At 45.4% G+C, this 25,773-nt stretch overlaps 1 protein-coding gene across 7 annotated transcripts in view; it reads left to right on the plus strand.

The window, feature by feature from the left end:
• The window catches only part of TMEM59L (transmembrane protein 59 like), a 690,169-nt gene that overhangs the window by 505,081 nt on the left and 159,315 nt on the right, over positions 1 to 25,773 (plus strand). Inside the window, exon 8 of one of the 7 annotated variants that reach the window (XM_069649306.1) lies at positions 13,144 to 13,475. The exons of the other annotated variants lie outside the window; for them this stretch is intronic. Coding sequence (XP_069505407.1) covers positions 13,144 to 13,162 — 19 coding nt within the window. The 3' untranslated portion in view covers positions 13,163 to 13,475. Of the gene's footprint in view, positions 1 to 13,143; positions 13,476 to 25,773 lie in introns of those variants that run through there. 7 annotated transcript variants of the gene reach the window in all.

The following is a 25,773-nucleotide window of genomic DNA, read 5'->3' on the forward strand; positions in this document are numbered from 1 at the left end:
CCTTTTGAGCCTTTGCACACTTGTCCATTAAGATTACTGACATGGAAAACTGCTTTCCTGGTTGCTTTAACATATGCAAGAAGAGTGAGTGAATTGCAGGCACTGTCTTCTGGGCCACCCTATACTGTGTTCCACAAGGACAGAGTTGTGTTGAGGTTTAAACCCTCATTTTTACCGAAAGTGGTGTCTGATTTTCATTTAAGTCAGAAAATTGTTTTACCCGCATTCTATCCTACACCTCATCCTAGTAAGGAGGAGGAAAGATTACATAGGTTGGATCCAAAAAGAGCTTTTACATCTCTAGGCTTTCCAAACTTATAGTGGACAATCAACTGTTTATCGGCTACACAGGAAGGAAATTGGGTCAATCAGTGACAAAGCAAACAATATCACGCTGGATTGTGCTTTGCATTTCAGAATGCTACAGATTAGCACAAAAAGACCCACCAGAAGGTCTAAGGGCTCATTCCACCAGAGGCATCGCCTCTTCGATGTCCCTATAAGGTGCATTTGTGAAGCAGCAACTTGGTCTTCGCTGCATACCTTTTCAAAATTCTATAGTCTTGATGCTTCCCAGTCTAAGCAGCTGAATTTTGGTAAAGAAGTACTATATTCAGCCATCAAAGGGTATCCAAAAATCTAACCCCTCCTACAGAGAAATTGTCTATACTGCTCTGGGAGTCTATCTAAGATGAGGAATACGTTGGAGGACCCAATCCGCTTGAAGATCAATTTACTTACCAACTGGTAACATTCCTTCGATTGGATGTTCCTCCAACCAATTCCTCATCGCCCTCCCAACCTACTCCTCTGTAGATTTTTACAGGTTATTGCCACTTCAACTCTCGCAAGGCAAATACCTGTCTGCCGGCACAATCTACACAGTGCAAAATCAATAGTAAACAGGGAAAAACAGAACTGAGGCCAACGGACACCGCGCGTGCTACTTATATACCGATGAGGTCACCCTCGACGGAGGCCTTAGAGGGACCATCGACTCGACGACATTGATGCACGGCGCCCTCTGACGAAAGAATTTCCGAAGAAGCTAAAGCTCGATGGAATACCTCTAAGCTGAGGAATACGTTGGAGGAACATCCGATCGAAAGAACGTTACCAGTTGGTAAGTAACTTGTATATATATGCAAGTATGTTTTTGTTTTCTTTTTTGTGTAGCAGGCTTTTCTGTGTTTTATGAGATATGTACATGACTTTTATACATCCAGATGTGGTCCCCCTTTTTGTTGCACAGTGCTTGGCACCTTATAGCCGGGAAGCTCAATTGAGCAGTTTCATGTTGGCTTACATTTTAATGGCACATGGTACTTTACAAGTGTGCAGTTTGGCATAGATGTTCTACATTTGGATGCCAAAATAGGTTGTATACAATTTGCACAGCACATAACACTTTACATGAGTGTACATTTACTTGGGCAGTTTTAACTAATTATTTTATATGGCTTCGAATATTTAATTAGCCTTCCTCTCAATTGGACATTATTTATGAAGCACTAGAAACTTTAGATATCCATATGTGCAATCACCTCACTTCCGAGATATAAAAGCATGACAAATGTTTTCGTCTTATAAAGCTATTAGTGAATTGGAACTTTTTACAATGTGTAGTTTCGGTGCACAGCACGAAGCACTTGTCTATCTTACTGCAGGTAGTATCTTTTGCAGTATTAAACTAGAGATGGCCGGTGTCTGAGAATGTTGCACTGACATTGGTTATAACCATTTTTTTAAATGACTGTTATAATGTTATTGCCCATGATTGAGTACTTTATATTCATCTAGTGTTGCATAATGGGTGAAACAGTCATCAAACATTGTATACAGTGATATTGGACTGTATGTTGGCTTATGGAAATGTACACTAAACGCTGCACACTGATGCTAGAGTATTATATATGATGTGCTCAATGTTGTAATGCTGACAAGATTGGTTAATGTACTGTGTACCCAGGTGGATGGGTGCCTCCCCTGTGTGTCCCATAACGCGTCACTTCAGCAGGTGTTGCCAATTTAGTTTGCCGTGTCACTATCTTTGGATGCACGCGAGTGTGGGCATTTCTGCAACTTATTTAATCTTAGTTGCACTGTACCTTCTTTGTGTACATACACTGGCACTTGCCTTATACTAGTGATGTCATTGTAAGTAATTATGTGCATTTTGGCACTCTGTCCTTCTAGCGTGCATTTGTTTGTTGAACCGGCGCACTATTCTATTACAAGACTGGAGAAAAGCATTATGCTTCAACTTCATTTATTACTACTCTTCAGCAGTTTCAACAACTATAACCAAAAACAACATTGCAATGTTACAAGTGACTTTCCCACTTTTGAACTATGAATCCCATAGTCTCTGTAGTACTTCATACTCTAGCTCAGCTATGAGCACTTCCTGTCCCTGAGCTCCTCCTCTTTTACTGCTCTTCAAGCAGATAAGTAACGTGTTCGCTACCTCCCTATTTGGGTATAATTGGCATAGACTGTCCCAAATATTTGCTTAGGGAAAGAAGGGATAAGTTTACATCATATATGGTCTGGTAACAGAGAATGCAATTTATTATATAAGCTCTTAGAGCATAGTATTGTACAGCACATCAGGTTAGAACGGCGCGGTAGAGCGACAGCGTTTGTCAGCACACGCTTAAGGGCAGTGTTACCATGCTAGCGCGAGATTCACTTTGAACGCATCGGGCAATAGATAGGAGCTCCGTTGGCGCTTCAGCCCCGTGCTGTATGACAGGCACACTAGGGGTTTTCTCGCCGGCGACCGCAGAGCTCACAGGCCCTCAGACGAAAGTAGGAACCGAGATAGATTTCCCCCGTCCCTCGTGGGGGTGGAGCCAGAAGCGCTATCGGATAAACCCGCAAGGGTTGCTTAGCACAGTGCGCTCCAGCCCCCACCTTCGCGTGGGCGGAGCCGGAGCCCAGCGCTCGACGCGCCTCGTCGCATTTGCATCACGCAGCATTGAGCACCAGAGAGAACGCTGTTATTTGCATCAGTGACACAGAGCACACGCGCGAAGCGTGTTATCAGATAAGCGTTCTATAAACACTGCAGAGCCCAAGGAGATCCCGCTGCTCCTGAGGAAGCCCTTCAGCATAAGAGGCTTAAAGCTCCAGCCTCTCAGAGGAGACAGTGGAGCCAACACACAGCTGCAGGACCAAGCTCTGGCTGACATTAGAGTGACACAGCCTCACTCCAGGAAAGAAAGTGTTAAAGCCTCACCTGGCAGAAAGAAATACAGAAAGTCTGGTGAAGCCACATAAGCAAAAGGAAAAAAAAAACAAATAAATGTATATATTGGGAAAGTGGAAAGACACTAAGGACTTAACTGCCAGCTTCAAGGAGGTGCTGGGAAACTCCCTAGTAGATGCTGTGGCTCAAGGGGTTAGGCCCCTTGAAGAAAGACTGGAGACTGGGGGTACACTTTCGCTCACCCCACTTCCGTCAAAGGGGACCCCACTCCAAAAAAGACTCAGACGGTTGGTCAAGTCATACATTTATTCAATTTCAGCATTCGCGAATGGGCATGACTTCCTGCACATTCAAAAGACTGCGCAGGAGTGAGCTGATAAGCATTAGGTCTGCATGGTTTATATACATTTTCAAATATCATTGGTTCCAATCTCTAGCACGTGCACAAAAAAGGAGTTTACATAAGCATAGCAGTTAGTTACGTAATCTCCCCCCCCCCCAATCCCTCCTTCGTGCAGAAGAGTTCCTCGTAAACGCACTCCTGGGGTGAGCTGATAAGCCTAAAACTGCAGTCATTACACCCTTCTCGGCATCTCAGGGGCCCTCTTGAGGGAATCCACTTCTGCTGTTCATGACTATCTTGTATCTGTTGTGTCAGGCCTTTACCACCCTCTGCCCTTCCCTTCTTCTTGGAATTTGACATCTGTTAACAAGAAAACAAATTTTGCAACACTGCCTAGTCTTATCTAATCTCCCTTTTCTACTCTGGGGCTCTAAAGGATTCATCCTTCTACAACATGTGCATGGACTTACTAATTTTTGTATCCACAAGACTTTGGAAGTGATGCTTCACCAGCCTAAAGACAGCACCACGAGGACAAACTGCACGCCCATCGAACCCTCTGGAGCAGGGTCTAAGGGGTGTACTCAGGCCCACAAGATGAAAGCCACTGCAGACCCCCAGGGCCCTACGGAAGGGGCAAATGATAAGGCCTCGGAGGTCGCAGACGCCTTCGCAAAGCTTAAAGAAGCCTACTTGCAGCGTCAGGCAGTGCCGGACCTCACGACCCCCACTCCTGTGGAAGAAAATGAAGGAGAAGACGACCTGGGCTTGGAAGAGGAGCCAGTAGAAGGGGACCTATCCCCCCGAGAGTCAAAAGAGCCAGTCAAAGAGGAACGGGCGAGGCCCAGCGGGGGAAAGAGAACCTGCAAGGAAAAGCACCTCGAGGAGGAGCAAGACGACATGTTTGATCCGGAAAGCATCCGTAATCCGAGATCTTCCGACTGGCAGCTGTCCCCCTAGGGTGGCACAATACATGACAGCAATGCTGAGAAAGGCCTTAGACAAGGAGGTTAGACGGCGCCTCAGGGCAGAATGCCCACGTCCCGACCTGCCGGGGAAAGTCAGAGACCCCCGAACAAGACCCTAAAATGCTTACTTTCGTGTCTAAGACCAACAAGGACCCACGGAAGGGTATAGACAGGTCATGGAAGAGTTGCCAGGAGAAAGTGCTAGACCTGGCGGGTCCCCTCGCTAAGATCATGGACTTAGCGGAGAGAGCGAGAGACGCAGGGGAAGAAGTAGATCTGGATGCCCTGGCAGGTTGGGCGCAAATATCCGTTTGCCTGCTGGGAAACGCTAACTGCGCCATAGCAACAGAAAGGAGGGGCCTTCTATTGAAGATCGACTCGAAGCTCAGCGACTTGGCGTCCTATGAAGCTGGCAGGCAGCTCAGGGTCTCCTATTTGGAGAACCTTTCGGGAAAGAAATGGGTCACTTCGTGGGCACATCATACACATCGTTAGAGAAAGCCCAAGCATCCATTCAGAAGATCTTCCCGCATAGTTTTTGCCGGGACCGGTTGTTACAGGGGTCGCACGACCGGTCGCCAACAAGGAGGGAGAAGACACTCCCCAATCATAGAGCCCAATACTGGGAGAACAGGCAGCCGGATGCGTTCTTCCCAGCCAGAGGCCGCAACACCAGAGGGCGCAGAGTCAGAGGTTTTGGTCGATTACAAGGATTTATGCCAGTTAAGGGAGATTTCATACCCCCCAGTAGGAGGGAGGACCAGTATGTTCTGGGAAAACTGGTGCACGCTTTCCAGCAATGTCTGAATTTTGCAAACCGTCGGAGGTCTCCCGATAGAGTTTATGCAGACACCAGTGCAGACCCGTATACCCCAGCGCCCACGCCTAGCAGCGGCAGAGCAGGAATCTCTAGATACAGAGATAGGGCTACTAGTGAAGAAAAGAGCCATAGAGAGATGCCCAGTAGCCCCGAGTTTCATAAGCAACATGTTTCTCCTTCACAGGAAGGTTAAAGTACGGCCAGTAATAAATCTGAAAGAATTGAACGGTTGGATCGTTTACCATCATTTTGAGATGGAAGGGATCCACCAGCTCAGACTCCCTGAGAGAGGAGACTGGTTGAGGTGACTAGACTTAAAGGACGCTTACCTGACGATCCCAGTACAGAAGCAGTACAGGGGATTCGAGGGGATTGGGTCCTCCGACGTATTCCACATCTATGACAGTAATCACCACAGCTGTGCTGCTTCGGAAAATCTTTCGGTGTCTGCGTCCTGCATTGATGACGTCGATACACCGCCCTCGAGGACCTCCTCTGACGGCCGACGTCACTGGATGTTATAAGTAGGATGCACGACGCCCGTAGCCTCAGTTCCGTTTTTTCCGCGAACGTGATCGCTTCGGAGAGCTCGGCGCACGTCGACTCTTTGGAGTTCTTTCTCGGTTCTTCGAACCTGTTTCGTTTTATGAAGTACTTTCTTCGTGAAGATGTCTACTTCGTCTTCCACACCTCGTCCGGGCTTTAAGAAGTGCGGGGACTGTGGGTCCAAGATGTCGGTTACGGACTCGCACGACGCCTGCCTCTGGTGCCTCGTGGAGGCCCATGACACGGATGACTGTGTCGACTGCCAGTCGCTCACGTCTAAAGCCTTGCGGGAGCGCAAGAAGAAGTTATTGGTAGGTAAGGTGTCTAAGCTACGGAAGTCGAGGTCTGCGGGGCTTTCGACGGACGATTCGAGAGGCGACTCTCCGCGTCGTCGTCGGAAGTCCAGTAGGTCTCGGTCCCGGAGTCGGTCCCGCCACTCCTCTGCCTCTTGGAGGCACTCCCGGAAGCGCCGCCATCGGTCGCCTTCCCTGTCATCTTCCGAGGACTCCGCCCATCGGCGGGTCGCTTACCCTACCAAGCAGGCGACGCCGGAGGAATGGGCTTCCTTAGGGAAGAAAATGTCGCAGGGCACCGGTCCGTCCGCGCCTCCGAGTGGGGTCGGTCGTGATCGGTTGAGACACTGCTCGCACACCTTCGGGCTTGGGTGGTCGCCACGATTCGCGGGAGAGGTCCCGCTCGGACAAGGGGAATAGTTCTCCTCATGCCCGGTCCAGGTCCCGGTCCTCGACGCGCTCGAGACCGTGTGAACATGTGATGTCTTCGAGGAAGACGTCGACGCCGGTGGCGCCGAGGTCGTCGACACTCTTTCGAGGCCCCGCCTCCGAAGAAGCCGTCGGCGCCCAGGCTGTGTAAACGGGGGTACCCCGAGGCTCGGTGGAACCCCCTAGAAAGACTCTGGCCAAGGTCAAGCATGGCTTTGGTTCACATTCTGTGCCTTCTTACCACCATCTTGAGTTTATTTCAGAGGTGGATGAGGGCTCTGATGATGGCATGGTTCCTAACACGGTGCCAGACGGGATTCTCTCGGGCCATAGCCAATTTGAGGACCCTAGGCAGTCCCTGCACGATGCTAGTGGGCTGGACACCTCTCCGGAGGTGGAGTTTTGTAGGCCTGAGCCTGGCACTCATGCCGACTACTCAGCGCCTTATGTTGAGGGTCACCGAGTACTTGGGATGGTCTACTCCCTAGGGGGAGCTTCTTCAGGATGACCTTATGGATCTCCTCGACCTTTGTCCATCAACTGAACCGGTACTGCCGTTTCATATGGCTCTACAGAGGAGGGTGGCGGCGGCTTGGACTGCTCCGGAGAGTCTCCCGGCAGTGGGCAAGTCTTTGCTTCGAAAATACCGCCCAGCCAGTAGCGACCCTTGCTATTTGTCCAAGCACCCCACTCCGGAGAGTTTGGTGGTGCAGGCGGCTACGGCGCCGGCAAAGCAGGCGTCCTATCCTACCATCCCTCCTGATAGGGACGACAAGCGTTTTGATGGCTGGGCGAACAAAGTGTTTTCTTCAGGGGGTATGGCGCTTCAGGCGGCCAACTCCGTATGTGCCTTTTCATGTTTCACGCACACTCTGTGGAACTGTGTTTCCTTAGCGGCTGAACATATTCCCGAAGGGGACGAACGGGATGGTTTCCTTGCCATGGTTCAGGATGGCAAGGATGCCATGTGTGAGGCCGTTCAGTCGGGTTTGGACAATGCAGATTGCGTCAGCCGGTCCATGGCGGCGAGCACTGTGATGCGCAGGTTTGCGTGGTTGTGGAAGTCAGGGTTTGCTGCTGATCTGCAGGCCCGGCTCCTCAACATGCCCTTTGACGGGGAACATCTTTTTGGCAGCAAGGCTGACGAGAGCCTTGAGAAGTTGCAGGCCTCAAAAGCTGCAGCAAAGTCGTTGGGCGCTGCTGTTCGACAACCTCTGCCTTTTCATCCTAGGGGACAGCAATGGAGGAGAGGTTCCTTTCGTTATTACTCATCCTTTGGTAAAGCGAGAGGAGCTGCCAGTCAAAGGGGCCACCGTAGGAGTGCCAGAGGTGGAAAACAAGGTACTCGAGGTGCCAAGGCCGGTCAGGCTGTTGCCTCTTTGCCCTCAGGCAACCGCCGCAGCCGCTTCAGCTCAGTCATGAGGCCATGCCCCATGGTTCGCCGGTTGGGGGAAGGCTGGCGCAGCATCTAGCAGAGTGGCGCGCCATTACTTCAGATGTGTGGGTTCTGGAGATCATAACCCACGGCTACTGTCGTCCTTTCCGGCAGTGGCCTCAAAACAATCCACCGGGGAATCTCTCTTTGAAGAGTCCGGATCCGCTCCTTGCGCAGGAAATTCAATCCCTGCTGGAGAAAGGCACCATAGAACTGGTGCCTGTAGCGGAGAGGAACAAGGGATGGTATTCCCCTTATTTTTTTGATTTCCAAGAAAGACGGGGGATTGAGACCCATCATGGACTTGCGCGGTTTGAACAAACTCCAGGAACGACAAGTTCAAGATGGTTACTCTCTCTCAAGTCCTCTAGGCCCTTCAACTTCAGGACTGGTTGGTGTCTCGACCTCAAGGACGCTTATTTTCATGTGCCGATACATCCAAAGCACAAGAAGTACCTAAGGTTCGCGGTTGGCAACTCGCACTTTCAGTTTCGGGTCCTGCCGTTCGGATTGACCTCCGCCCCAAGGGTTTTCACCAAGCTCATGGTAGTGGTGGCAGCGCACCTCAGGAAAGGGGGGATTCACGTCTACCCCTACCTGGATGATTGGTTGATCAGGGCACGCTCTCCCGAGCAAGTCTTGGATCATCTATCAGTCACCTGCCACTCCCTCCACAAGCTGGGCTTCTCCCTCAACTTAAAGACGTCCCATGTGACACCAACTCGGAGGCTCCAGTACATCGGAGCAGTGCTCGACACGTCCCTGGGGCAGTGTTTTCCTCCCCAGGTGAGGGCTCATCACATTCAGCAGATGGTGCACAAGTTTCAGCTTACCCAGAGTCTCCCAGCGTTAGAGTTCTTGAGATTGCTCGGCCTCATGGCATCCTTCATTCTTCTGGTGCCAGAGGCCAGGTTGCGGATGAGATCTTTACATGGGCACTCAAGCTCCAGTGGTCTCAGTCCTCCGGCAGGATGTCAGACGCTGTTCAGGTGCCGTCCTCGGTCGCCCAGGACCTTCTGTGGTGGGCCGTCAAAGACAATCTGATGAATGGGGCTCTATTTTGGCTACCCTGGCCGGAGGTGACGATCGTGACGGACGCATCCCTCACGCGATGGGGAGCTCATGCCAACGAGTTGACAGTCAGCGGTCGCTGGTCTCTGTTGGAGTCCAGACTCCATATCAATCTGTTGGAGCTGAGGGCCGACTGTGCGAGGGAAGAATGTCCTGATCCTGACGGACAACACGGTGGCCATGCAATACCTCAACAAAAAGGGGGGGGGCAGGGTCACTTCCTCTGTGCAGGGAGGCGATGCAGCTCGGGTTCGTGGCAATCCAGCAGGAAGTTTCGGTCTCGGCAGTTCATCTGGCCGGAGACGAAAACGAGATGGCGGACGCTCTGAGCAGGCAGAGCGCTATCTCTCACGAGTGGGAGTTGGCTCAGGAAATTCTCCAGGAGATCTTCGCCCTTTGGGGGACCCCTCAAGTGGATCTCTTCGTCTCCAGTGTCAACCGGAAGTGCGAGAGGTTCTGCTCGCGATAATTTTCTCCAAAAGGAGCCTTAGGAGGTGTGTTCGTGGTGGAGTGGTCATTCCCACTGCTGTACGCATTTCCTCCAGTCCCCGTCATCCCGCAAGTACTGCGGAGGTTACGGAGGTTCGGTTCCCGGATGATCCTCATTGCTCCGGCGTGGGCCCGGAGGACGTGGTACCCGGACCTTCTCGACTTGTCCATCTGTCTTCCACGTCGTCTTCCCTACCGAGACGATCTGCTCTCACAGGAGGGGGGGGTCAGGTTCTCCATCCAGAGGTCAGATCCCTCAACCTTCACGCTTGGTTTCTGAAAGGTTGAAGTATAAGGATTGGGACCTCCCTGAAGACGTGATGGAGGTGTTGCTCTCGGCCAGACGGCCCGCATCAAAGTCCCTGTACCGTTGGCGTAAGTTCTGCGAATCGTGCAGGGTTAAGAATGTGGATCCTTTTGCATGTGACATTCCCATGGTTCTGTCTTTTTTGCTTTCTTTCTCATCCTGGTAAGGAAGAGGACAGGCCCCATAGGCTTGATCCTAGGAGAGCGTTAAGCTTTTATATTTCACGCATGTCCCGGGTCAGAGTGGACGATCAACTCTTCATTGGTTACGCTGGAAAGCGTTTGGGACAAGCTGTGACGAAACAGACTTTGTCTCGCTGGATTATTTTGGCTATCTCTGAGTGTTAGCGCTTGGCGGGTAAGCACCCACCCGTCGGCTTACGGGGCCATGGCTGCCTCTACTGCCCTACAGAGGGGGGTTCCTATTCGTAACATCTGTGATGCAGCCACCTGGGCTTCGGTACATACTTTTGTACGTCACTACTCCCTCGATTCCATCCGGGGGCAGGATCTGGCCATTGGCAAGGCGGTCCTTTACTCCGCAATTTGATTGGGCATTCTAAATTTCTGTTTTCTAAATTCTTTTTCCACCTCCTTGCTTGGTACTGCTTTGGGAGTCTGTCATAGATATGGAATACGTTGGAGGACCCAATCCCCTCGAAGAACAAGTTACACTCTTACCTGGTAACGTTCTTTTGATGGGATGGTCTGACGACGTATTCCATATCGCTCCCTCCCTGCTTTCTCCGCTACAGAATTTCTTATGCGATTGCAGCTTACGTTTCCGCAAGGCTTTGTGTGGTCAGACTGGCAGAAGACTGGTGCCACACGTTCTGGGATAAAAAACTACAACTGAGACTACGGGCGTCGTGCGTCCAACTTATAACATCTAGTGACGTCGGCCGTCAGAGGAGGTCCTCGAGGGCGGCGTATCAACATCGACGCAGGACGCAAACGCTGAAAGATTTTCCGAAGCAGCACAGCTGTGGTGATTACTGTCATAGATATGGAATACGTCGTAGGACCACCAGATCGAAAGAACGTTGCCAGGTAAGAGTAACTTGTTCTTCTTAGCTTTTCGCTTCGGGCTTGCGTCAGCGCCTTGGGCTTTCACCAAGTTGATGAAGCCCGAAGCCGCAGCTATCCGAGAGAAAGGAACAAGATTAATAATATATCTAGACTACCTTTTACTCCTAGCAGAGAATCGGGGAACGGTAGAATATCAGACGAAGTGGGTCCTAGACCTGTTAGTCACAGGGTTTTCTAGTGAACATAGAGAAGTATGATACTAAACCAGCAGAGAGATAGATTTCCTCGGCTTTGTATTGGACACAAAGCTACGCTAGAACTACCAGCAAGGAAGATTTGAGATATCAAGTGAGATCAGGATGTGTCTAGGAAGGAAAGTGATTTCATTGAGGATCTTAGCGAGAATAGTGTGCCTCCTAGCAGCCTCCATACAAGCCATATTTTCGGGTCCCTTACACTATCGAGCCTTACAGAGATTGAAGATCAGGCACCTCCAACAAGGATTAAAATACCATCAATCGATACCGTTGGATCAGGAGTCCGTCACAGAACTGGAATGGTGGTTGCAGAATATGGACGCCTGGAATGGGCGTGCCATTTTTGGAGATGTCCAGACCTGGTCATAGTCGGTTGCCAGTAGTTTAGGCTGGGGAGCACGATGCAGGGAATTACAGACGGGAGGCAAGTGGAGCGCAGAAGAGTTAAACTTACACATAAACTGCCTAGTGCTTCTGGCAGGCTCCTTCGCGATAAAGACCTTCACGAGACACAAAGTGAAGTCATGCGTACTGCTGAAGATGGACACCATATCAGCGGTGTGTTGCATAAACCACTTGGGTGGAACAAGATCCAAGATGCTAGCGGAGCTGGCAAAGGGTTTTTGGCACTATTGCCTACAGACAGGAACGTCAATGACAGCAGAATACTTGCCCGGGGCACTGAACATGGTAGTGGGCCGGAATTCCGATACCTTCCAGACTCCAGAAATTGGAGGCTGGTCCCAGCAGTATTTCAGATAGTGGGGTCCATTACACACGGATCTGTTCGCGTCTCGCCTCAATGCGCAGACAACCAGCTACTTCAGCTGGAGGCTAGCCCCAGACACAAGCGGGACAGATGCATTCCTGCAAGACTGGGCAGGCGGACCCCATTGCGCATTCCCTCCTTTCATGATGCTGAGCAGAGTGCTAGCGAAATGTCGGAGGGAGAAAGCGGAACTAGTGCTAGTAGCACCGTTGTGGAAAGCACAAGTATGGTTCCAGACCCTGATGGAACAATCGATAGACCTGCCGAGAGTCCTCCCCGAAGGAGAGCGACTGCTCATGGACCCAGCTGGGCAGTATCCTCCTCTGAGAGGGACACTCCCGATCATCGTGTGTAGAATATCAGGAAACGATGGGAACTGCCAGGCATTTCGATGCAGGCTGCAGAGCTCATTGCAGAATCCTGGGCTCCGGAGCCGAAATGCAAGGTCCTATGGGACGTGCAACAGATATCTATCTCTCAAGCAGCTGTCAGGCAAGTTAACAATGCTACTGTGTCCCATATCCTGTAAACAGGTGTCAGATATTAAAGCATTAGAGATCAGTAGGAGGACATTTGGCCCGGAAGGAGTGACCTTCGTGATAGTGCAAAGGACTAAGACAGGCACTTCACCAGTGCACTATCCATATTTTCCGTATAACATCAAATGGTGCGTAGCAAGCTGCATCAAAGAGTACGAAGCTAGGACAGCAGAGAATAGAGCAGCAAGCACGACTAAATTGCTAATAGCAGATAGGAAACCTTTCCATGCTATAAAGACTGCTACCATTGATTGACAGAAATATGGCGCCCACTCCGTAAGAGGAGCAATGGCGTCTAAAGCATATACAGCAGGAGTACCCTTACAAGAAATTATGTCAGCAGCAGACTGGGCTAATGATCGCACCTTTAGGGAATTTTATTTCAAGCCGGCTGAGAGTATAACAGTTAAAGTATTGGGGCAGTTTTAACAAGCATAATGCTCACCCCTAGTCTTGTCATAGAATAAAGATTACCCCTGCTAACTGCGCAGGGAGTGTTAATTCTATTAAAGACTTGGAGGCAAGCATTAGTTCCCACCCATGGTTGTTGTTAATCATAGATTCTGTATGCATATTCTGTGATGATATGATAACAAAGCTAGACACCAGCCTGATACTCTATTTTGTGTCTTCCTTAGGGGAATAGCAGAAGAATAATTGAGTGAGGGACTAGTGAGGAGAAGGCGAGTGCAGCTCAAGGAATTGACGTCCAGTTGGAGTGGAAAAAAGGTCTTCACCCTGTTGGCGGGACGAAAAGTTAATGGTTAAATGACATCCAGAGCACGTAAAAGAGAGGAGGAGCTCGGGGACAGGAAGTGGTCATAGCTGAGCTGGAGTATGAAGGACTACAGAGACTATGGGATTCGTAGTTCAAAAGTGGGAACGTCACTTGTAACATTGCAATGTTGTTGTTTTTGGTTATAGTTGTTGAAACTGCTGAAGAGTAGTAATAAATGAAGTTGAAGCATAATGCTTGCCTCCTAGTCTTTAATAGAATTAATACTCCCTGTGCAGTTAGCAGGGGTAATGTTTATTATGGTGCTTGCATTAAAATTCAAAGGCAGTCAGCAACTCGACATTAGTTTTCAGTTTTTGGCATACTGCATCCTTTTTTCTTAAATTGACACATTTGACACTAATGCTGTAACGTTTGATAATGCATATGTTAAGTTTCTGTCCTTCTGTGCGATTGTTTGCTAGCTGCATCTGTATACTATTAAGGTGCTTGTATTATAATAGATGGGCAGTAAGCGAGCAATGAAGCAAGCGCTGTCAAGGAGGGCTGTTTCTGCTTCTGCAAGTCGTACTGCACCGACTTATTGCTGGACATTTACTTCACTGCTGGAATTGCAGAAATAGCGTCAAATTGTAATGATGAAATTCTGACACCTAAAGAGATAGAAGGCGAAGCCTTGTATGAAGTATTTAAATCGCGAAGGGGGAAAAAAAAGAAAAACAAAAATAATAGAAACCAGAATGCCTAAAAAAAAATGAAAAAATATGCTTAAAGTAAATTATCGCTCTAATAACGCTAAAAAGATTATACAACAATTGTCAACAACTCATTACCCTACGTCTATAAAAATGATGGGTAAAGCATAAAAGAAAAAACACGTGGAAAATGTAACTGAAAAAATTTGCGAACATGAAAAAGACAATGACATTGATAGAATCAGTATAGAAGAGGCTTTAATTGATGCTGACGTATTAATGAACCTATCAACATATTCATTGCCATCTGACTCAGTACAATTAGGTGATGAAGACTCTGGAATGAACACGGATGTCGGGAATGTGAAAAGCTACACCTTGGGTGATCTCATTGTAAACAATTTAACTGTTCAAAAGGAAATACATTTTCTTACTTTGGAGGAAAAATTAAAATTGATAACGGCTATAAAGAGCTCAGCTAAAACCGATACTAGTTCAATATTTCATGAATGCAAAATAGTTTTAAAAAAAAGTGGAATGACTGATCTAAGGCCTGCAGATCAATTGTTGATAAGAATGTGAGAGCGCAGGAGAGGTGATCCCTTCCCAAATCGTTCTACTCTGATGTTTGTATTTAAAGTATTACCAAAACTTCAATTAATTAAGACATGTGATATTGAATCTTTGCTGTTTTTTAGAACCGAATGATGGATACGGTTGTGCTAACCATTCCATTTATGATCATAAAAGAACTAATTTGGAATGAGAGGCATAGCCTTAAAGAAGCAGGATTTCATATTGAATTATTAGCCCCTAGTCAACTGAAGGACAGCAAATAACTTTCGAGGGCCAAACAAAAATGATAAATTGTAAGGGTAATTCTGACGAATTGGTACCTTCGGTACAATTCGAAGCTGTCAAGCAAATAGACTCAAATTCAGACTGGTCATGGATAGCCAAAGCTATAAATAACAAACATTCACATTCTAGAGAATAATTCCAAAGCGAGGATTTGTTTAGAACTATGATAGCTAGCTGGAATACAAGAGGACATAGACACTGCTTACCTCTTAAACAATGTAAATGAAAAATCTTATGCTAATGCAGAAATAATAGCTCTGCAAGAAACCTGGTTACTATCTGAGCTAGTACTGCCAGGGTACCAATTAGCATGTAATTCAGCCGTTTATAGTGGCAAAGGGAGACCATCAGCTGGGTTATTAACAGCTGTGAAATTAGTTATGAATAGTTATCTATTGGCCTGGGCTTCTCCGCATCCATGTGTGCAACTAACACAAATTATATTTAAAGATCAAAAGAATATTATAACATCTCAAATCGCAGTTCTTAACCTATATTGGAACCCAGCTATGATACTAGATAGACCTTTCATGGACCATGTCATAGATATGCTTAATCGTATAGTTCAAGATGGTGAAATTGCTTGGTAAATAATAGTGGGAGATTTAAATTGGAAGTGTATTGAAATATCGAACTCAAAATTATCAAGTAGAGCAAAATAGTGGTTAGATCTAATGAAAATTAGATGCTATAGAATGCTTAATGGAACTTCAGAAAATGATACAACCCCAAGATCTACTTGGTCAAGGCAGTTACTGCATGCAATATTGGATTACGCTTTTATTTCTGAACACGGGATATTGCAGGTAAAAAGACTTTGGGCCTCATTACGAGTTTGGAGGTAGCCATGCCGTTTTGTAGCGGCATGGCTACCCCCAAACTCTGGTCCGGATCCCGCAAATTGGGACTTACCGGGCCATTCCAACCTTGGAGGGCCCGGTAATGCCCTTTTGCGGGAACCGGACCCGGTAGATCGCCATTCCCATTTGAGCCCCCATAGGGCTCAAATGGGAATGGGGAGCATGCTGACAACGGGCCCGTTAATGACGGACCCGTTGCTAGCATCCTGTTCTGCTAGCAGGTCCCGCTCTGCACGTCTGGTCTGGCCAGGCGTTCAGAGCGGGTCCCGCTGCAGAACTCGTAATGTGGCGGGCCGGAATGAACGGTGCCGGTCCCTTACCGGCACTGTTCATTCCGCGGCTGCCCACCCTCGTAATGAGGCCCTTTGTCATTTTGCCTACTCCAGCCAGCGATCATGATATGTTGGTAATCTTATGTTTGGTCCTTCTAAACAAGGTTTTGGAGTATTTTGCTCCCATTGAAACGTACAGGCAAAATAAAATTAGATGGTCAAATTATAACCTGAAAAAGTTAACGGCAATAGTGACAAAGAATAATCAGATTGACCATATGAATTTAAATGAAACATATATAGGTGCCCTTCAGATTTTAAGACCAACTCAAAGACAAGGAGGGCGGATACGGTTTCTTCAAAAATGTAATTTTGACCCGATTGTTTCTACTTTAAAAAAAGAAAGGAATAAAGTAGCTAGACGTATTGTGCATTTAAAATCAAAAAACTGGAGATTGCCTTCTAGCTAGCATACGTGCGAAATATAAGAATCCATTGAGACCAAGAGAGAAAGATCCAAGTAGCAAATGGAACAATGTTGCATGCTTTGACTGCAAAATCAGGTTCAGAAATATGGAGACTATTAGAAACTACACGAATGACGCTAATGCGTCAATCGTGTTGAATATTGTTAGCAAGACTAATTGGAATTCATATTTTACGAGTATATTTGCAGCAACTGATGGGGTAAAAATAATAACGCTTTAGTATCTAGAGAAGAAGCAAAATTGGACACAATTGATTTTTCTTATGAGGATATTTTAATAATTAAGAAACTAAGCTGCACTAAGGCTCCAGGCCTGGATGTCTTGACAAATGTTGTTCTAAAGGCCAGACCAGAAAGTATTGCGTACAGGATGTGTTCCACCTACATAGCGCAGTGCCGTAATTATTCCATTATTCAAGAAGGGAAATAGGAACGATCTAACCAACTGTCGTCCTATTGCCCTTCTTGATATTCCTGGAAAGATATTTGCACGTCTAATTCTTGCAGAATTGTCGACTTGGCTGAGAATTGGCAGCACGATTGACCCTTGTCAATCGGATTTTATAGCTGGTTTGGAGACAACAGTAAACTTGATGTTTCTATCGGCTCTTAAATATCAAGCTATACATTCAAAACAGAATATCTATTTAGCATTTGTTGACCTTCGCCAGGCCTTCGGTTCAATATCGAGACATGTATTGTGGCAGAAGTTGCAATATGCAAACTGTCCTCCTTCGCTCCTGTATTTGGTACAACAGCTTTATACCCAAACTTCAATAAAAGTCAAGCTTGATCAAGCAGGGAAATTGTCAGAAGAAATACAAACTCACTGAGGATTGAAGCAAAGCTGTGCCCTTGCAGCAATATTGTTTAATTTTTATATCCACGGCATGGGTGACTTGAACTCTCCGATCTTTTCCTCCAAAAATAGGCTTGATGAAAATATCAAGATTGTTGTTTGCTGACAACGTTGTATTGGTTGACCAAATCCCGATAGGGCTTCAGAGGCAGTTAACATCCCTTGATAAATACGCAATAGAAATCATCTATCTATTAATTCGGCTAAATCAAATATAGTAATTCTCCCTAAATCGAAAAAACATCAACTAGTAAAAGAAAATTGGTGGGTTGGTAAATAGAGATTGGAAATTGTTAGGGATTTATAAATATGTGGGCGTAAATATAAATGGGATATCAGGTGATGCACCCTATAAGAAAGATGTGTTAACTAAAACAAATAATCTGACATCGCAAGCAAAGGTTTTGGCACATATGTTTTGATTTTTTATGTACAAAAAGTAATTCCAATAATTACCTATGGTGCGCATACTAATAACCTCAAAGATCAGCTGAATTGGGATAACTTAAAGGGTCAATTCTGTAAGCCAAATTTGGGTTTACCATGTGAAGAGGAAGGACCTCAACCTCACAACAACCGGCAGCCGGTTAACGAGAGCGGTTACGAGTCAGTACCCGAATGTGGTCGCAGCCGCGAGTTGCTTGAACGAGACCACCAGACAAGTAAACCTGCCCGCGACTCGGGAAGGAACGGCGTCCGCGGTTCAGAAGTTGACCCCTTGTCAGAACTTGGCAAGGAAGCAAACGGCGCCCGCGGTGCGGAATTCGACTGCCGTTTGCACTTATACAACGTGTCGGATGAAACCGATGCGAAACACAACACACCCAATACGGCCACATGGATTTGGGGTTGGTCGGATAGCACGGACCCCGACCATGAGGCAGCAATAATACCCGCTCCCCGGGCCTGTTACTTACTACACTCACCTGAAGTTCTCCCCAGCAACAGTCAGAACCGGACAGGAGGGACATGGGAGAATGTAGCGGAGCAACCCTCGACCAGAGAGAAAGGGGGCGGGGCTTCGGGGAATATTTATAGACGTGGCAACAAAGGTGCCTCTGATTGGTTGATTAGTGTTTTGTCCCTATAAAAGAGTGACACTGACAAAGGACTGTGTTTCTTCCACGCTCTTTCCGAACATTCGACCTGAGGGAGAGAGAGTCACACCAGAGAGGCTCTGGGCCTATGAAGATTGAAAGGAGGAATTTGAAGACTCATCCATACCGAAGAAGACTGAATTAGATTGTTTATATTTCTTTTTTTTCTTCTCTTCCACCTGAATAAAGGATTTTAATTTTCTTCATCCCTGCCTTCCTGTCTCATCTTTACATACCAATATGAGTATCCCAATTCAGATTGTTAGATATGAGCTAGGGTTAACTTCCTTACAAACGGTGGTTGAATGGCAGACTGAGTTTTTATCGAAAATTACGCCTGCAAGATAATCATAAAAATACACTAATAACCACAATAGCAAAGGCTTAAAAGAGACTAAACCAGGGAGATTTTTTTTATCAGTGGGAAATATATTGTAACTTGATTCTGTTAAAGGCAGAGACTGACACAAAATTGCTGTTGGAGAATCCAGATGGAGTCAAGAAAAAGCTGTATGATCTTGACTGGCTTGATCTATGGGATAATTGTCAGAAATATAATATAATGTGTGTAGGTTGTTTTTCGATTAAAATCAGGAAAAGTCTGCCTAAATATTTATTGAAATTTCCCGACCCCGAATATCGAAAGGCGATTTTAAGAATGAGGTTTAATCTCTGGCCAACGAGATCAGCAATTGCAAAGCTCCTTAAAAACCAGATTAAAGGTAATAAAATGTGCGGCTTTTGTAGTGATCCTTTTAATGAATGAAACATAACCACATTTATTGATGGAATGTATTGCATTATCAACACAAAGTTTTTTTAAAAACATTTTTGGGAGTTTTTAAATTGTTAACGACCGCAGATATGTGGAATAGAATGTTTAATGCTGAACCCATATCCTTGAATCTGGCTGTGATATCGTTTTTAAATCAGCTGCAACTTGAAGAGTGACTGAATTAAATGTTGCAAATTTTAATGTTAATCACGATTCTCAAAATATTTATGAAAAATGAAGTTTAAAAAAAAAAGGTATGTATTGAATGTTTAGCTATTGATGCCATTTAACTGGTTTGGTAGTTTTAAACTTTTTGTACTTTATTGTACTGATGTATTGCTATGTTTTAAGTTTGTATTAATATGCTTACATTTGTATTGAAAATGTAAAAATGTTTAACCAATTCAAATAAAGAATTAATAAAAATGTGATGGGCAGTAAGTTACTCCTTCTCCCCCTCTAATATGGCCGACAAGGCAGCGTGCACTGGGACACATATTGGCCTCTCGTGTATCAGGTGCACGGTAAAAAGAAAGTAAGTACATGGAAAGTTGCTTGTACACGCCTCTTTTAAATAACGTTGTGTGTTAATGTAATTGTATGTGAGCAAGCATCCAGTTCATTACAAAACACATCATGCAACTGTGCCGTATAAGCCTGGGCATGGGGTTTTCAATGATAAAATAACTTTATTCAGGAAATTTGACTTGATTTTTACTGCCAACTGGAATGTGACTGAAATGTTCTTGTGTTAGCATTACACTGGTTTTTGGAGTGTGTCCATGTATGTATGTATATGTTGTCCCTGTAGTTATGGTTTAGTTGCTCAACCCATACAGCAGTTTTTGGATGGCTTATCATTTTGGCACTGTTCGACGAATCCTCACCAAACCTTGCAAACATTGCAAAATCGTTCAGAAGTGGCATATACAAAGTGTCGTCTAGTTTCGTCAAGGGGGGGGGGGGTTATAGTTATAGGCTGGTATCTGCATCCGGTCTGCAGACTAATTTCCTGATTCGGTGTCTGACGCCTCTGGACCAATCAAGGGGCGTAGTGTACACGGGCAACAAACATACATGCTGATTGGTTATTGAAAAACGTGAGCTGCCTAAAACATTGTGAAACGCCATATCGCATCCACGGACCCCAGTGGGGGAAAAAAAACTCTAGGAAATATATTTGGGGTTATTTTGTGGCTGAAAGAGTGTGGGAAGGGTGGGGGTGTGGGAAGAAGTGAAGATGAGCAGTTTATGTAGGTGGAAAACGTCTGTGTGGCTGATGCTGAGTCCACAGTAATTTTTGCTGTCCTCATCCGTATTCCGAGCCATGGACCTATGTCCGCGGACATCATTGGGACTGAGAGGTGTTCAGTGTATTGGTATATTTATACATATTTTATTAAATTAGTGAGTGTGAGTAATATATATGTTTGGAATACAAATACATATTATTAGTTACTGAAGTGTGTAAAGTGTTTCTACCATGGTTAAAGTGTATTGTTGTGGACTCAGCAAGGTTATACCATGGCTGAAGATTATAGTTGTGACCATGGCCAGTGTGTACATTCTTGGGGGCATGGTTGTATAGTTGTGGGTATGGCCATGGCCAGTGTCCAGATTCTTAGGGGCACAGCCATATTTTTAACAGTATCAGAGTGAAACTCTGGCCCTGTATGGGTGTAAGCAGGAATGGCTATTCCTAATGGAATTGGAGTGAATCACTCACAATGCATAAGTGTATGAGCAGCACTAACATTTATAATTCTGTAATGTTAAGGGGAATGCACTCTCTGAACACGTTTGTGGTACAATTAACTTGCAATTGATGTGAGCCGGTGGAACATAGTGGCAATATATGGCATCTGATGGCAGTTGTAAAAGAGGTTATTGTAATGGAGATGTGTGCGTGCGTGTGTGTGTGTGTGTGTGTGTGTGTGTGTGTGTGTGTGTGTGTGTGTGTAAATATATGCGGTGTGCAAGCTGTGTGTCCTGTGCTTACTGTGAGGAGGCTGTGTTTCACTTTGGCTCCAAATTCAAAAATTACCTCCAGCTTCTTGGGAGTCCTATTTCTATTTCCTGCACAACACGGAGCGCTGCGCAGTGTGCAAGCTGTGTCTTGTGACTGGCGTGTGACGGGCAGATCTAATTTCATATCTCGCAGAGTCGGTAAGATTCACATCATCGTTTTATCGTACCTTACTGACTGAAATCACTGCCTAGTACAGTGCTGAATCAAGTTGGAAAGTAACACGAAATTGTAAGGAGTGCTTGATAACTATAACCATCTGCTTTTCAAAGTGCTTGTATTTTGTCTTCCTGATAGCGGATTAATCAGTTGTTGAAAATCAACACACACAGACTCTCAACTCGACCCCCCAGCTGTGAGTGCGTAGCCTTTGCTCTTTGAACAGCGGAACATTAACTGGAGGTTGGAATTGAATGGAAGTTTAATGCAGAGACTGCAACAATACGTTCTTCCATCAGAGTGGGAAGCACGTCAGACTTTTAAGTTTGTTTAGAAGTATCTCTACATTTTCTCTGTGACTGCAGAGCTTTTGCTCTTTGAATAGCGTTGAAATTAGGAGAGTTAAAAATTGCATGCGAATATCCTCAGGCAGTCACTGCGACTGTGGCCCCATAGACTCTCTGAATAGTCCAAGAAGTATTTCGATCGTAAACTGCTCTGATGTGTTTTTGAGTTCTTGCTGTGACTGTGGAGCTATTGGCTCTTTGAACAGCGTTGGAGCTACTTAATTTTGTTATATTTGAAAAAGTGTTAACCGTTGACTGCTGTAGAGGAGTGATTAAATTGTTGACACACTATTTGGATGGTACTGCATATTTTTGTTGGTTAATTGAATATTTAAGTCGTACAAAACAATGATTTATATTTGTCTAATACATGACACAGGTTCCATATTCTTTAAAAGCAGGAATGCCTAAGGATATGGTAATTTTAAGTGCTTCATTAGTCTTGAAATCAACCCCCTTGAAACCATCTCCAGCGAACGCCATTAAACGTAAGCTGCCTGGCCAATTGTGTTCAGCAAATGAAAAAAGGCGTGTGCTGGAGATATTGGAGACTTTTGTCTACCTCGCTCCCATCTGAGCAGCTTTTCACCACTGATAGATGGTGCTAAAACAAGTACTTCTGAAACATCATCTCTTATATCTGCAATGGTACCTGAGAGTCGAGTACCATTGAACACAGCCATTTATGGTACCCAAATGATGTTGCTGGATGAACTCCGGCCTGCAACTAATCTGTAGTAGATTTGGTCACTCAAGAGGAGCCAATTATACAGCAAGTATTAGCACCTGTACTCCATATGTGTCAATCACAACTCAATAATCTAGTGATCACACTAGGGGCAGCAACCGCACTTTATACCTTACCGACCATAGTAAATCAGTCTATGGAAAACCTCTCCATTATAGCGTCTTCATTACTTATTGATTCTGAGGCCATTAGCCTCTATCAATCACCCGCTCTTTTTGTAAATCCTGATCAAAATTCAGTTGTGTTGAATGCAAGTTCAGTCCAGAATAGAACTCAGCAATCAATACAACCTCACGTGTCCCAATTGTTGTCTCAATCACCTGTAAAATCTCAAACCTTACTGAAAATTGCTTTAAAGGCTATGCAAATGACAATTGTGACATTAACATTATTTGATACATTGGACTATAAGATCACGCAACAAACCAAACAAATAGATATGATTGTAACATGGATGAATGATCTTATAACTGATCAGAAGTATACAGATCACAAAAGAATAGCACTTCTTGAGCCTAAAAATCTAGTAATACATCTCAAAGTGTAAGGAATGAGTTTGTAAATAAATGTGTGTGCCACTTACCTAATAGTGTAAGTGAGGTTTCAGCAATTGCTGCTATCATTGGTCCGATTGAGGACAACGGAGTCCAAGCCCCTACTGCTGCAACAAACCAAATAAACATTTCTGAAGTAGTGGTCCAGTTGGATGCAACAAAAACTGCACTTCCCACCAATTGAAAAAAACTAAGAATCAAAAGAGCATTCGGCCACGATCTAGAGCCAGTATCAAACAATTTGTTAAACGAATAATTCCAAAGAAATTTCCCCAAAGCTTGACCCCAGCTGCACTTACTAAGCACAAATTTATAGTGGCTAATCGGAATAACAAGACTAACTCACAAGTAACTCATGTGAGTGATTATCCCCCATTAAATGATTTAGTGTCTGCAATAATGATCTTGCAAGGAAATACAATTGCTCAATCCACCATTTCTTGTGAGGCAGTGATTCTCACTCATAAATCATTGATTTGACCAAAAATTCTATAACTTTATATAAAACAGACCAGACATCGTCCGATTTGATCTTAACAGATATTAGAGCTCAAATTGATAGATCAATTGAGAAATATGTCCAATTACAACAACTGCATGCATTTCCATCTGCATTGATACCGAAATTAACAGATTGATGCAGGCTCACATGTTGCAGATGCCCATAACAAAACACAAACACCAATTATTGAATTTAAGATCAACTCTCAAACATCTTTGCAAAAAAGCTAATGAAGACTGTGAACTTCCAAAGGCCCCATAAGACTAACTAAAGAGAGTGAGATAAATGATGATCAAATTGAAGAACAAATGTCTTATAACAAAGTGAGCAATATCAAAGCTGACCTTCCCAACTTTGTCAAACTATTCCATCATGAGTAACTCAACTCTATAAGCTCTGCGTCACCCAATTACCTGTAACCGTATGTAACAGTAAAAAAAAATGGTTGAGGAGAGTAACAATGCATCCTTACCAATACGCTCTGGGGTGTGCAATGACCCGCAGATCAATCCATTACCCACAAATATTGAAACCTCATACAAAACAAATCACATGACAAATGAGAGAATGACAACTGATATTCAGGGTCAAATAGCTTAAGACAAAGCACCAAAATATTGGAGGCTTTGGTAAAGCGCCAAAATATTGGAGTCTTTGGTCCAATGTTACGAACAAATTCACAAGATCATACAAAGCATGTAGAATTTGACCTGACCCCACAATGTTCAAAAAAGGCTGAGCAACAGTCTGTGGGATCTAAATCGTTTGAGGATGGACAGAGAAACGCGGTTTAATCTCCTCAACCTCCTAAGCAACCAGACAAATGGAATAAATATCATTGTTTTATCTTAGTGTCGTCCTGCTTCCTTTACTACATATGACCTGAATCGATTGAGTGTTCTAGCAATCATTGAAGAAATTTGAACTTTGCAGGAGATTAGTTCAATAGATATTGAACAAGTAGAATTCCTCAATCAGGACCATCTATCGATAGTCCGATTGTGACTGGCATCAAATGTAGTGAGAAATGTATTGTGGCAAGCACGCATCGATCTGTTTGCACTGGGGTTGGTGCTGGCGCAAGATCCCACAGTTATTAACACTGAGAAGGACCAGAAACCTGTTAGGAATTTTAACCCCTATCTATCCACCAAATTGCAAAATATTCAAGAAAATGTACATCCAAGTAAGTCGACTCAATCTAGGAATTATGAGTCTCAAGGATGGTCAAAGTCATCACTCATTACCATCCTTGACATCTCAACCGCTTGTATTGTCCTTGGCAAGTTGGAGCACATGCTGTTTTCCGCACTTGTTGGGGTCAAGCGCTGAATTTGTCACGGCCCGTGACCCAAAACCCCACTGGCATGGTCACATGCCAGGTAGGGTTAAGGCTCAGGGTTCACTTAGGGCCCCAAAGGCCTTGCACTATCTGCATGGACTCTCCTGGAGTCAGTCCTGGCGCCTTTGGCCAGGCTCATGTTCAGATTGGGACACAGTCTTGAAGGGACTACTTTTCATTGGAGGCCTGCAGCCAACATGGAGGCACCCACACAGCCTAGTTCCTAGAACCAGACTGTGCAGTGCAGTGTTTTGGGTGTAGTAGCCCGGACTACTTTACCTGGACTACTTTACTAGAGGGCTATATAAACCACACCCAAGTCACAGAACGTGCTTTGCATTATTCTGCAGGCAGCAGCGTGACGCTCATCGTGTCCAGAGATCACGATACGGCGATCCTTGAACAGTGGACCTGCAGAGGAGACAAAAGAACATCCTTAGCAGTCTCTGCTTACCTGCAGCTTCCAATCCGTCGAGTATCCGTCTTCCTGCAGCTGCGTCTTCCTGCAGCTCGCGGTCTTTCATCCAGTCGGCAGCATCACCGGGACATCACGCACGCACCATGACGAAGCACCTGGAGAGAGAGCGAAAGAAGGACAATGTTAAAACAGGTTACCCACAGCATTTACTGCAGTAATCACAAGAAACTCACCTGGCTGGGCATTTCTTGGCCGGCTCCGCTCTGGAAATCTTCACACGCCCAGAGAGACCATCGTGACCTGAAAAGGAATAAAGAACACAAGTTAGCAAAAGAAGACATTACCGCGCCGCACTTCGCGCTTAACCTACCATCCATCACAAGCTCCTGCGTCCATCATCCGGTTAGGAGCCCGATCCAAGCATAGTAAAAACTTGTCATGTTTGAAATGGTTGACCTTGATGAGCAAAATAAACTTTGTCATGTGTAATGGATCATTGCTAGGAGATATCTCCCCCCACAAACCACTTG

Source organism: Ambystoma mexicanum, chromosome 1p (assembly GCF_040938575.1).
Source record: "Ambystoma mexicanum isolate Mex_15411 chromosome 1p, UKY_AmexF1_1, whole genome shotgun sequence".
In the NCBI taxonomy this organism is placed as follows: domain Eukaryota; kingdom Metazoa; phylum Chordata; class Amphibia; order Caudata; family Ambystomatidae; genus Ambystoma; species Ambystoma mexicanum.